A 14,554-nucleotide genomic window follows, 5' to 3' on the forward strand; every position below is an offset into this window, starting at 1 on the left:
AGTCATTGTCAGAGTCCATTGCCTCGCTGTTGGAGAAACAAGAACCGGACGTCTGCATGGCTACGTTGCAAGCCCTACAATATGTCCTTGCGAGACGCAGTGCGAAGAGGCGTGCTCGACGCAGGTGGAGGCGTGTCGTCTGTCATCGCCTCGGTCGGCTTCTCTTCCAAGAAACACAATTAAGCCTCCACAATGACTTTGCATAGCTCCCAAGAAGTAAAGAAAGCCTTGGGAGCTATGAAAAGTGGGAAGGCAGCTGGGGAGAATTAGGCAACAGCAGATTTATTGAAGGATGGTGGGCAGATGGTTCTAGAAAGAATGGCCACCCTGTATACGCAATGCATCATGACATCGAGCGTACCGGAAGCTTGGAAGAACGCCAACATGCACTTAATACATATGAAAGGGGACGCCAAAGACTTGAAAGATTATAGACCAATCAGTTTACTGTCCGTTGCCTACAAAGTATTTACTAAGGTAATCGTAAATAGCACCACGAACACCTTAGACTTCTGTCAAGCAAAGGACCAGGCAGGATTTCGTAAAGGCTACTCAACAATAGATCACATTCACACTATCAATCAGGTGATAGAGAAATGTACGGAATATAACCAACCCTTATATATAGCTTTCATTGACTACGAGAAAGCGTTTGATTCAGTCGAAACCTCAGCAGTCATGCAGGCAGTAGGGAATCAGAGTGTAGACGAGTCGTAAGTAAAATACTGAAAGATATGTATAGCGGCTCCACAGCCACCGTAGTCCTCCATAAAGAAAGCAAGAAAATCCCAATAAAGAAAGGCGTCAGGCAGGAAGATATGATCTCTCCAATGCCATTCACAGCATATCTACAGGAGGTATTCAGAGACCTGGATTGGGAAGAATTGGGGATAAGAGTTAATGGAGAGCACTTTAGTAACTTGCGATTCGCTGATGATATTGCATTGCTTAGTAACTCAGGGGACCAATTGCAATGGATGCTCACTGACCTGGAGAGGCAAAGCAGAAGAGTGGGTCTAAAAATTAATCTGCAGAAAACTAAAGTAATGCTTAACAGTCTCGGAAGAGAACAGCAGTTTACGATAGGTAGCGAGGCACTGGAAGTGGTAAGGGAATACATCTACTTAGGTCATGTAGGGACCGCGGATCCGGATCATGAGACTGAAATAATCAGAAGAATAAGAATCGGCTGGGGTGCCTTTGGCAGGCATTCTCAGATCATGAACAGCAGGTTGCCATTATCCCTCAAACGAAACGTGTGTAACAGCTGTGTCTTACCAGTGCTCACCTACGGTAAGAAACCTGGAGGCTTACGAAAAGTGTTCTACTTAAATTGAAGACCACGCGACGAGCTATGGAAAGAAGAATGATGGGTGTAACGTTAAGGGAAAAGAGCAGATTGGGTGAGGGAACAGACGCGAGTAAATGATATCTTAGTTCAAGTCAAGAAAAAGAAACGGGCATGGGCAGGACATGTAATGAGGAGGGAAGATAACCGATGGTCATTAAGGGTTATGGACTGGATTCCAAGAGAATGGAAGCGTAGCAGGGGCCGGCAGAAAGTTAGGTGGGCGGATGAGATTAAGAAGTTTGCAGGGACAACACGGCCACAATAGTACATGACCGGGGTAGTTGGAGAAGTATGGGAGAGGTCTTTGCCGTGCAGTGGGCGTAGCCAGGCTTATGGTGATGATGATGACAAAACTATCGCAGCAAGGCAAAGAAGCGACGCTTGCTCAGACCACTTCGTCTTCCTCCGTGTTTTACTTATCCAAAAGGCGTACGTAGCGCCGTACCTTCAACTGCGTTTAGTATCTGACGAGTAAACCACAGTCATGTGAGAAACGCTTTGTGTCACTATAGCGGATCACGATGACACAATTCAGTTGATTTTAGGACACTGCACCTTTCTATACTGCCAACAAAAAAGACGTGTAAAAGCATCGTCGCGGCAGAACCTACAGAATCCCTCCGATGCTTCAAGCAACCTTCCTACTGGACAACGTTTATAGCTGCGATCGAAGTAAGGAGAGTCCTGCTTCCGCAAAAAACTTTGTGTCAGGAACTGTGGTCAGTGGAAACGTATGATTTCCTGAGAGATTTTTCACGTATTCCACGGGGTCTGATCTAACGAAGCACCTCTGACGAGCATCCACTGTTGCAGGTCCGTTGAAGAAACGAATCAGACAAGTGGTGAAGTCTTCCAGGCAACTTACGTACGTGAAGCTACGTTTTTGCCATTGATTCAAATGAACTGAAGAAACTACGTAGGATCCTAAATTAAAGCCTCGAATAGGGCGCTTTTCATCATACAGAAACTTACGCAGGAACCATCGAAGATAACTGTCAACGTAAGTGAATAGACTTACGTATCCGCTGAACTATGTGCGAAAGTCGTGGGCTCTACGTTTCCTCGCGTTCCTCTGCTGTCATGGCGGTCCCCTGGTGACGTGGAGCCTCGCGTCCCTTTTCCATCTTCCTTTTCTGCCACAGTCATCGCAGCACTACGCTGGACCTCGGCTTCACCGACGCGAGAAACTCACCAACCTCGAGCATGACATCAGCGCCTCTCCGACCAACCAGGAAGCGAGGTACGGTGACACCGACGCCGTTGTCTCTCCCACTGTAACCTACTTTCTGTCCGTCGGTTCAGCCTCCGTGGCAGCCCTCTGCTCCCCCTCCTCCCTACAACGCTATCCTCTACTCATTCTTACGTTGCTAAGTGCTTGTGAATTGTACGACCGACCTTGAAAGTTGTAGCGGTGAGTATAGCGCTACTGCGTGAATTCTTATAGCTGTAATTTTTAAAGCGAAAGCTTTACTAACTGTGTCGAGCAGAGTTTCGCCGTCGCCAACAATTTGACCGTCATTTGACCGCAGCTGCGCCGTAGCCTTGGCAACGCATCACGTCACTCGCCGCGCCGAGCTCCGCTGCCGCTGCGTGCGCTAGCCGCCGCTGGCTTGGCGCACGCGCTCTCCGTAGCTGGGCAAAGCTTTGAGCTGGGTCGCCTCCTCACCACGTGACTCGTCGCGCGCCTGGCTTAGAGGAGCGCCGCGCTCGCCTAGTGAGTGCGAGCTTGGCCGTGGTTGAGATCGAGGCCGCGGCCGTCTTTGAGCTTTGCGCGGGAGCGGGAGGCTTGAGCCGCCGTCGCCAAGGGGCGTCTGACAATTCCGCGGATATCACCCGGCACGTTGGTTCACTGGAGAGGGTAGGGAATGCAACATGCGTCGCACCGTCGAGATCAATGTAGCGACCGCGTTCGCGCCGTGTCCGTTTGTGCTTCGACGCTGCGCATGTTTGCGTCATCTCTTTGCATGTCTGGCACTTGCGCTGCATCTATGGATGGATGGATGTTATGAGCGTCCCCTTTGGAACGGGGCGGTGGGTTGCGCCACCAAGCTCTTGCTATTATACTGCCTAATGTCATACCTAGGTTAAACAATAAAAAAAAACACTATGAACTACCACGCCCAAATTTTCTTATCCCCTATTGCGAAGTGTGCTTTTGCACGTCTCCGTCCTTTGTCGTTTCCCTACTTTTATTCCACCAGCCCTCCAATCGCCTCTTACTAATGCCTATTCCGGACATGTTTGCTTTACCACTGCTCCCGCTGAACCCAAGGGCTTCAAGGAGACCAGTGGTGCCTAACTCGACCGCTGGGTAGAAGTCTTCACATTCTAATAAAACATGCTCCGTCGTTTCCCTAGCTTTACCGACAGCAAGCACATGCTTCTTCGTAGCGCTTATCCTGTGGCACAACAGGCGTCGCACCGTCGAACGATGCGCGTCTACCCAAGCCTAATCACAGTCATGTCTAGCCACTGACTTAGGCACAGCCGTGATACCTGGCTTAACGATGACTGTATACCTAAGTATAATAAGTACAGCTAAATCATAGGTTAACCAAGTGAAACCAAGACTTAACCAGGCTAAACCAAGCTTTCGATTTATCTATCCAGGGTTAGCTGAGCTAAGCCGCAGCCAAAGTTTTTCATGTGTTTTTTCTATTATTTTTTATTCCCTTTTCCCAGTGCAGGGTCGCCAGCTGGTACTTAGACTGGCCAACCTCCCTGTCTTTTCTTCACTTCTTTTTCTCTCTCTCCTCATTCTATCAGCGCGAAAAGGGAAACCGGAAAAGCGGTTTTATGCATTTATGCGAAAAGTATTCATCGCATCGTTCGTTTGTGTAGAATCTGTGCATCAAAGATTTGGTTCTCGTGAACGGCGCCCATAGTGTGCGGACTTGGCCAGCGAGAAAATGACGGGGCAGTGACACAGGCGTTGTCTTCGAAATTCCCGCCAGTAATTGGTCTCAGTGGCACTGCCGAAAGCAATAGACACGGGTGCTTACGATAAGGATAAGCAGCTTAAATATTCTGGGCGGGAATGAAATAATGAATATATTCAAATGCTATTCCTTCAATGGCTTTGTCGGTGGTCCGAGCGGCCACTCCACCTCCGCCGGCGCCAGAAATGCTCAGTCGGGAACGGAGGACGACAAGAAAGGAATGGAAGCGAGCGAAAGCAATAATTATGTCATACCAGCTCTACCACCAGTTTGTCTTTTCTTAGTTATAGGGTACAGGCTTAAATGTGGCGCTATTGGGAGCGCTGCGATAGCGGCTCACAAGTGACATCTTAATGTGAAAGCATTATATGCCCCAATGCGCTAAATCTGTCGTAGTCGGCATGACCGAAAGATACTGTCAAAAGTGACAGACAGCGCCAACAGTAAAAACACGTAAAAATGCTCGGATTGTCATATTTCTGAGGGAGGTTTCTGTAAACAAACTAAATAAATGGCTTCGAAAAGAAGATTAGGTAAACTTTGGTCTTTGTGAGAATCGAACCCGCGCCTCAGGGGTGCGTTACAACCAGGCTTCCCCGACGCCACGATGGCTCCACGGTTCTGGCTGACTAAAATTGTGCCTATAGTGCGTGCGTCATTGCACATGTCACGTCGCAGCCATCTGGCTGACTAAAGGTGGGGTCCAGTGCGCGCGTCATTGGGCACGTGAAGGCGCAGCCAATGGGGAGGAGGTGGCGCCACGTCATAAGTGTATAAAATGAGCGCCTTCATGACGTCCCGGCGCCTACAAACGGTATAATGCTTTCGCATTCCCACACGTAATAAGTCTTAGGCGTCTCCGTCGATTTCTCTCCCCCCCCCCCTTTTTTTTCATATTTCGAGGGCTTTCTTTTTGACGCGGGAAAAATAATTCCGCAGTCGGTAGGAAGAACTTAAGTACTGCAGAATCAACCTTTGGTAAAAAAACCTCTCGTCGACTTTTTTATTTGGAAGTTATTGCCCAAATTTTATGCTTGCGAAGTTCATTCACGAATATATTGAATAATTATGCGACTAAACCGAAAGCAAAAATTGTTCTGATTAGGTCCACAGAGTGGCTGAAAACATTCTCTCTGCAGCGTTCTCCTGTAGCATGTCCGAATGCTGTAAACCTTGGCTAAAGTTAGCTGGAACACGCCGAAGGTAACGGGCTGCGTTTATGCAATGTGCGGTCATACTCACGCCACAGGGATGGAGCCAACTACCCAGACGAATTCGACGAAATCCGAGTCTTCGTACACCCGTATCACTTGCGTCAGCCAGTCGGAGAACTTTTGGTGGACTTCCTGGACGATCGTGCCGTTTTTCTGGGGAGAAAAGCAAGTCGCGGATGACTTTAGAAACGGCGCGTTTCCACATAAGCGGCGGAAGCCATATATATTCATGCGTTCCAACTTGACTAGTGAAACTGCGCAGTTGTCCAGCAGTGACCTATCAGTACGTATCAGTGATGAGGATGTTTGAACTATAACAGAGCACATTGTTAAGAAAACCGCCGACCTTAAATCATAACGAAAGCGAATTTTCAACGTCAGCGGACATTGAAAGCACGCGGACTCTTGTGTCAGTTGCACTCATTTGCGTTCCCTTGCAATGACTGAATTTGATTAGGTGCCACCAAATAAAAGCCCCACGGGAGCTACTAAACATTCTGCGAAGCTCAAAGACAATTTACGTTTCACAGTGTTTGCCATCTTAACCTGAACGAACGAACGGCAAGAACACACACGGTATGGTCTACGCTTAAGAGGAAGCTTTAGGTCGGGAGCTCCGATTCAGTTTCATGGGAATGGAGAAATCGTTTTCTTCGGCAACGACTGCACCGAGTTTGATGAAGCTGGTTGAATTTAAAATGAGAATTTAATATCTAGTAAATATGTGAAGCGGATTTCTTAAACAGTAAACTTTTTTACAAGGGTAGTCGAAAATTACGAAAAACAACAACTAAGGTGTCTTGTTTACAACTCTAAACTTTAACTCAGCTCTAACAAGCGATGTCACACTTTCGTAGACTGCTCCGAATAATTATTACCCCTAACGCGGACAAAATTTGTTTACTGTACACCGTTCTGAAATATACCACTAATGTATGAAGAGGGCTTTTGTAAAATCTTCGTAAACAATGCAACGTTTGACGTAGGCTGTAATTAATAAATATTTGTCGGTTTAAATGCTGCACGAGATGCAGTTGGACAGAACTGCGAGATCTCTTTCTTGTGCAGAGTTATGAATTTGTAAAACGTCTTGCTACATATTTTTCAACTTACCCATAATTGAGAATTTTGCTGAAAGGATTCTGGGCCCTAAATAAAAAAAATCTGTTTCCTCGAGCCACTAGAAAGCAAATTTCTCACTCAAGTGCACAAAAAAAAAAAAGTTAATTCAAATCGGTCGGATGGTTGTCTCATGTAAGCATTTCTGCGTTCTATATGTATTTGAACGCGGAAATCGGCCCTGAGCTATAACTTCCCCTTATCGGGAACAAGCAATTACTTTTACGGCAAGGCTTATATTGCTCGGTTTATGCATGAAGGTCTGAGGAATATTTTTCTACCAGTATATGTCTCCCTCACGCTTCATCTCAAATGAGCACACTTTGCCCCACCATGTTAATATGTGCAAGCTATGCGGAGTGAAATACTAGACAAAGTCTACTACTAAACTTTATTAGTAGTTTGCAAACGTGTACCTGTACCGTACAATTTTCTAAGCCCTTTCAGGTACATTGTATCAGCTCTAAATCCATCGTACTGCTGTTCTCGGACATCACACTTTGTACGCTCTTAGTTTCGAAGAAATGGCGTCCGAAAAGCCCTGCCATTCGCTTTAGTGGGCAAGCCAACATTACTCAAGTTATTGTAAGAGTGAAATAAACTCAATTTATTTGAACTGAAACCACAGAAGCTATACGCTTGCTTGGTGCTCAGTATGCCTTCTTTATTGATTTCAAATGTAGAAAGATAGGAAGGGATGCTCAGCATGGCATCTTATAATGATGAGATTTCCTAGGTGCACTTCCCTGCTGGGACAATCACAGAAAAACTGGCTGTAATACCGATGCTACCAATGCCACGTCAATCCCTCAGCTGATCACTGTGCGGCCGGTGTGCCTACCTGATTAGTCTCCGGACTATCTTCCGCCCTGATGTGGAATAAGCCTCGCTAGGCTATCCTCATAGTGCGTTCAGGCACACCAAAAGCAGTCACTGAGCACTTGCCTCGTTCTGGTTCGCGTTGGTGTACTTCGACATGGTGGTATACGCGGACAACGTTGACAACCAATCGCGGCCTTCTGAAGTGAAACGCGAGGGAATTAAGAAGCGAAAAACAAAGTGCGACGTAAAACTACAAAAGGAACCCAGACTTTTGTCGCAGTGACAGACTCAGTTTATGCGCCAAGGCTGGATCAGGCTTCAGTCGTTCACTTTTGAATGGTGTTACCAATGCATGAAGAAGTCACAGTCATCAGCCTATGTATGTCCACTGCAGGACGAAGGCCCCTCCCGGCGAGCTCCAATTGCCGCTGTCTTGCGCCAGCTGATTCCATGTTATGCCCGAAAACTTCGAAGTTCAATCCTGCCACCTAATTCTCTGCCGTCCTTGACATCGCTTCCCTTCCTTTGCCACCGACTTTGTAACTTTAACAGACCACCGGTTGTCTGCCATACACACTATATGGCATGCCAAGCTCCATCGTTTCCCACTTAACGTCTTTCTGGGCACAAGCTTGCCCAATAAAGAGTAAATCTAGAAACTTACAGTTTCGCACTGTCTCGGCTTCTCCCACGCTATAACGTGAACATATGAGCAAGGCTTGTACAATTGGTCACAAATATGGCACAACAATTCGTCCTCTGTTTTATCCCTCTTACAGATGATTTTTCGGCACAAGAGCCACACGCAACTTTCCGAAGTCAGCTTTTCACGCGCACATATCCTCATTCTCTGTTTTTACGGACCAAAGAAACTGACCTCAATGTGGACCAGCTCGGCTTTATCCGCCACCGGTAAAGGTTCCTGTTCCTCGGGCCGGAAGATGTAGGCACCGGAAGCACGGTACTTGAACTGTGTGTTGTTACCCGGATGGCCATGATACCAGTAGAAAGACTGATTGACACGTATAGTCGTCCCCTTCCACCAGATGGCGCTGAGGAGCCCAGTCTCGCAGTCGATGTACGCCCTTGTAATCTGAAAGGGAAGCCATGTGTTCTTGCATGGTCAAGCTCCTCGAAGGTGCAGCTCTCATCCTTCCGCTTAACAAACCCCTCGGAAACCCACATTTTCGAAGCAATTGGCAGTGGTTCAAGCGCCGTATTCACAAACGATTCAATTCGTAAGGACGGTTCGGCGTTGGCCGATCGGCTTTCGTTAATGATACGCTGGCTAACAAGATTTTTCGATTCTTACGAACCGCTAAAGCGCGCGAACTGCTTTACAAATGCGGGTCCAGGTTTGGAGGAGCAAACACTTACAGGACACTCTGCCAATTCCCTTTCGCTTGGTTATTGATTCGATGCATTTATTCGACTGCTTCAAGGAGCCATGATTGTCGTGACACTCCATTTTCAAAACTGGCAACTGCGCCTCCCCAGTCGCCGCGCCCTCTGTCCACGGCTACATAAGGGAACTACATGGAGTGCTTCTTCCGTAGAAAAAGAAAGAAGCTATATAGAGGAAGTATGGCGTCAGACAAATGGTTATTATCCACCTGTTTTCACGTGGGGAATCGCGGGAAATGCGCACATCGCGTGTCTATCCTGGGAACAGCAACCCGCTATGTGGCTTGGTTTGTGTATCTGGCTGCCGGGGATGTCTTTGCTTTCTCCAGCCCGTACCGCTCGCTCTCTGCTCACCGCTGTTGATGCCTATAGTTCGAGGCCTCCATTCCTGGAAACACTGTTGCCGCGGGAACGGCGACACTAGCTTCGGAGCGTACGTACAACTCGCCGCGAGTTAAAACTTCCGAGAGACGCAAGAGACAAGCAGACGACCAGCCGTACCGGGTGACCAAAAACGAACGCTTTCAATCACATGCTTAGGGGCTTTTCCCATGATTTCTCCTTTTATACTTTATGACTACACTTTGTCCCGTGACACTCGCTACTAGTCTTTTGTTTCTTTGCTCCGTCGTTTGATCCACTAATTGCCTCAGGAGCTCGCGTTAAATTTTAACGGCTGCTCGTTTTACCATGCGCTAGGCGTCGCCTAACTAGCCGCGACGTCTGTCCGTGACTATAGCACTAAAGCACATCCAATTATTCTGATGGGTGAGTTCGTTAGACGCAGTGTTACTTGTAGGGCAAATCAAAGGAGAGGCTAATGAGAATAATAAAAGAAACTAATCTATCCCCAATTAATGCCTAAACTAGATGCTGCGAACTCTGCATTATGCACCGTGCTACTAATCCACCAGTAAAGAAGCCAACAAGGACATCAAGGACCGCACAGGGGAAATTACTTGCACTTATTATTTAATTAAATATTCGATACGTTATTTGAAATGAAAGAGGGTGAAGAAAAAGAATTGGCTACAGCTAGGATACGAACCCGCGTTATCGCATTGCGCGTGCGATGCTCTTACCAAATGAGCTACCGCGGCGCTATTGAACTACCCCGGCGTTTGCTGGCTTCGTATCGCGCCTGCGGTCAGTTGTTTTTTTCATCCATTTTCATTTCCATTAATTTATAATTTCTTTATTTCAGTTGATAAGCACATGCAATTTCCCCTACGCTGTCCTTGGTGTATTTGTTTGTTGCCTTCTTATATGACCGATAAAGATCTGGCCCCTCAATTTCCTTTCTTCTCGTTAAATACAGAACTTGACATATTCCCCCTGAGCAGCTTGCTCTACCGCAGCATTACAGAGGCATACAATAAAGCCAACCTTAAACAGCGTAAAATAGCTTGTAGTACTTGTAAGTAATACATTGCAAAAGCGAAGCTTTCTTTTTGTTTTCCCCTCCACGTTACGGTTACTACCGGCTGCTGTCTTGCAGAGTAAGCAACTTGGGCCACGGGGTTTGTGCCCATATGTTCGAGTACGATGTGCCACTTTGACGCACGGGGTGGTAGGCTTAGATATATTAAGGTATATGTTGTACTTTTGGAAATGTGCACCACAAGACGTCGCTCACATATTGAATTCAGCGGATTTATTTCACGTCTGAAGAGGTGCCGCCTCTTGTGCAACAATTGAAGTAGTTAACCTGAAGATAAATTCGTCGGCGCCTTTGAACCCTTGAACGGCTCAGATACAGTGAAATTACTGACGAGGTGTTTTATACAACGCAGTGGTTTTCCTGCTGGCATTTGAAAATATTGTATTAATATTATAACTGACTAATGCAGTATACGCCAATCAATCAATAAATCGAACTTTATTTCAGTTAAAAATTAAACAACACTGTCGGGGGCGGGGGGGGGGGGATAGGTTCAGAGTAAAACGAAGTCTAGACGACCGCTCGACTAAGCTCTCGAACCCACAAAACAGCATTGACAATTTCGAGAAGAATAAATGAATAAGAAGCAAAACGTATCACAATAAGCCCGATGCACTAAATACTTTGTTTTACAGCGAGGAGTTCGGTCGAACAGAACAGATGAGTATACAAAAATATTACAAATTACTATTCAACACAGATAATCATTAAAAAAAGAAACAAAGAGAGATTAGCATAGAATACCACATAACTGATGCACTATGCTATTTTAAAATACTGTGATGGATATCCAAGTACTATGCTATTTTAAACGCGGGCATTAAAACAATTTGACCTGTAAACTTGGGCTTTAGGCAGAGACATGGTGAAACAATTCTTTGGAGTGCCTAGTAAGTTATTTCGCAACGAATAAGATATGTAATAAATAACTTTTTGGTACTAATTATCAAAAAATATGGCTACCTCGCTGACCCCAAAGTATTTAATCTCGCCAATTCTAGATCAAAACCCAAAAGTGCTGAAGAACATTCCTGTGAAGTGAAGGAACGTGACAATTAAATTGCTGAACCACTACCAATGTATGCATGATTGTGGCATACTTATTGATTCATATGCGTATGTGTTCGTACATCTCACTGTGTGTGAGTTTGTACCCGCTGTCGAAACTGCGACAGACCGATGTGCCCAGCGTCGAGACCGCGATAGACCGATGCTCTTGTTTTCATAGCTCTAAAGGTGAGCATAGCTAAAGTGTAGCTAAGATATAATAGTTAAGCTGAATTTACAAAGTAGCTAATGTCTTTAACATAGCGCAATGAATATAAGGCAAGCATTTTGCAATGGGGACTTGGTCAACTTCCTTCTGTAAGCGGTGTATTTCAGGGCCAGTGGGTCAGCCCATAATTTCCAATATTAGTGACGCTTGCTGAATGAAGGTTTGTACGTTTATGACGTATATACTCTTATTATTTCAGCCACGCAAGTCTACAACACAAGTTCACCAATTTGACACCTATGAACAGTCCTCTGTATAGAGTTAACCTCCACCTACAGTCTCCGATGTATGCTGGTGCTAACCGTCACATATAGACCCTCTCATTCATCTCACAAATTATATATATATATATATATATATAAACACATACATATATCAGGGCGGTGTATATTACATCAGTTTTGTTTGCTTTAGATATATTAATAGGTGCACTTCGCGGAATTGTTATAGCCTGTTCGTCTTGCTGAGTTAGAAAGTTTTAAACATGATATTTAAGTTTTAAAAAAATTTTGCACGTTTTGAGAAATCTTTAATCAAGACTCGAAGAGCTGGGTTACCACCCTGCGGAATTCTCGATGGTCAGTACCCCGATCCCTAGGTGCATTCGAGACAAGTTCGTAGTGGCCCCTGTGCCCCGAAACGTCCATCCCGTCCACAACGAGGGCAGACGCAAGGCAAGAGCAGCAGCCATCCTCAAACAGATCAAGCGACACGACATTAGCGCAAGCTTCGTCGACGCTGCGGAGTACAGTGATGCGAAGACCTTTGCCGTCGTTGTGGTCGACTCGAGCGGAAACATTTCCAATAGCGCCTCGATTTGCACTTCAGACCCCGGAGTCGCCGAGCAAGTCGCCATCGCCCTCGCCCTGCTAGACAGTCGTGGGTCCGAAATCTATAGCGATTCCAAAACAGCAGTTAGGGCTTTTCAAAAGGGTTGCATCTCCAAGGAAGCTCTTCGTCTTCTTAGCGGCTCGAGTCCATATGCTCTCACAAACCATTCAATTCACTGGTTTCCCGCTCACGTAGGATCGGTCGAGGGTGCTCCCCCGAACCTCAATGAGTCTGCCCACGAGGCTGCGCGTGACCTCACCGACTGCGCTTCCTCTATAAGGAGCACTGACTCCCCTACTCTCTACGGTCACAGGGACGCTCCCGCTACTCACAACGAGATTATTAAATATTTCTACATGTCAAGAAGGGTGTTTCCATCCCCTCACCCCAAGTTGAATAGGGCGCAAGCCGTTTCGCTTAGGCTCCTACAGACCAGCACATATCCGTGACTGTCCGCTCTCCACGAGGCTTACCCCGACGTGTATCGCGACGACGCCTGCCCGTCCTGCATGCGGCCAGACCTCCACTCTACCTCACATGCTCTGGGAGTGCGGGTCGACATACCCCAAGTTCATCAAGGAGGAGTGGGACTCGCTTTTGCGTAGCCCCGCTCTAGAAAAGCAAATCCTGGCCGTCCAGCGTGCCCGCGACCGGGCCGGTGGGCTAGACCTGCCGGTCCCGACGTGGGACTAGCCGGGTGCGCGACGATTTCGCGTCCTCGCCAGACCTACAATAAAGTTTATTCACTCACTCACTCATTGCGCAAATAAAAATTATGCCGTTTCGCCCAGCACACTCCAATTTCCCCGTTCGCACGTATTTAGATTGGAGCTCCAGAGCTTTCTGAAACCGCCTATTAAAATATTTTATTTCACTCGCACTCTGGCAGAAGAGACTGAATTACACTGACAGCTACATAGAGCGCGCTTCGGTTTCAAGTTGCACGTCTAGAGAGCGAGAGAATTCACTTTGCTGGCGGATCCCGCGTGCCGGACACTCCCGCGGTCCAATGAATTCGCCAGATAAAAACTACACGAAAGCCCCGAAAGCGCGCCGGCGATCATCTCGTACCAGCACCCCGACGTACACGGTCGCCCGCACTCAGTGGAAGCACGTTATCGGTATTCAAGTGCCCACAGCAGGTTGATTACTAATGAGGTTGTTTTTCTAGAAAAGGGCTGCCCCGTAAACGGAAGGACAAAATATATTGTGCACCACGGTAAGAGCCTGTGGCGGCACATTTGCAAGCTATAGCGACGTATGGCGGCAGGCGGATGTTTTCGAGACTCGCGCCCACGTGCCCCATCTCTGGCAGTTAACGAACTTCCGGTACCCACCTTTCAAGTCTCGGAAATTGCTCCTAGACGCCGCCTGCCGCGCCAGGATGGTGCGTCTTTCTGAGTAACGATAAACAGATATGCCATCGCTTTTCACGGCACGCTCGTTTTTTAGGGCGTTTCGGCTGAATCCACGAGCAGAAACCTTCAGTGCGCTGCCGACGATGTCGATAAGCCGCCCCACGACTCCACCACGATATCGAGAAACTGTACTCCTAACTCACGCCAGTGTCGCATTGGTCGGAATTATCGAATAAAGTGCGTGGTAACACACAAGGGTTCGTCGATACAAGTGAAACCGAGTCAACGGTGCAAACAGCAGCACTGCCACACCGTTGTAGGCGATACGCCCATGAGTTTCGCGGGGTTGATATCGGTTAGCGCATACGAAGCGAGTTCCATTCGTTGTTGCCTGTGGTGTGTACCTGAAGAAATCAAGCAGTGAACGCCCAGATAAAGGGATTTGCTTGCATTAAGCCAATAAGATGTAATAACCGACATTTACACAGGTCTGAATGCTTTATTGCTCACAACACCATGGCATCCACAAATGGTGAGCAAATTGTGGTAGTTGTTATTGTTGAATTGATTTCTACTTACACTGAGCTGAAAATAAAACTTACGGAGCGCTTACGAGTGGACTTGGTCTCATGAAAGCCTCCACGGTACAGCATAGTAAAAACATGTGCCTGAACAACACGCACCTCCGAGAGAAGAAAGCGCAGAAAACTTTGCCGGTATATTGTTCACCGTAAAAACAAGCGGTCACTTTGACGGTGTGCCAATTTTGACAAACCTTCAGCATTGTATATGTACCGGC

General features: G+C 46.9%; 1 protein-coding gene across 1 annotated transcript in view; it reads right to left on the reverse strand.

Annotated features, from left to right (window-relative positions):
- The window catches only part of LOC142576459 (lysosomal alpha-mannosidase-like), an 86,109-nt gene that overhangs the window by 28,644 nt on the left and 42,911 nt on the right, over nt 1-14,554 (reverse strand). Inside the window, exons 17-18 of the mRNA XM_075686598.1 lie at nt 8,323-8,538; nt 5,533-5,657 (exon numbers count right to left, since the gene is read on the reverse strand). Coding sequence (XP_075542713.1) covers nt 5,533-5,657; nt 8,323-8,538 — 341 coding nt within the window. The remainder of the gene's footprint in view (nt 1-5,532; nt 5,658-8,322; nt 8,539-14,554) is intronic.

The sequence above is a fragment of the Dermacentor variabilis genome, chromosome 3 (assembly GCF_050947875.1).
Source record: "Dermacentor variabilis isolate Ectoservices chromosome 3, ASM5094787v1, whole genome shotgun sequence".
In the NCBI taxonomy this organism is placed as follows: domain Eukaryota; kingdom Metazoa; phylum Arthropoda; class Arachnida; order Ixodida; family Ixodidae; genus Dermacentor; species Dermacentor variabilis.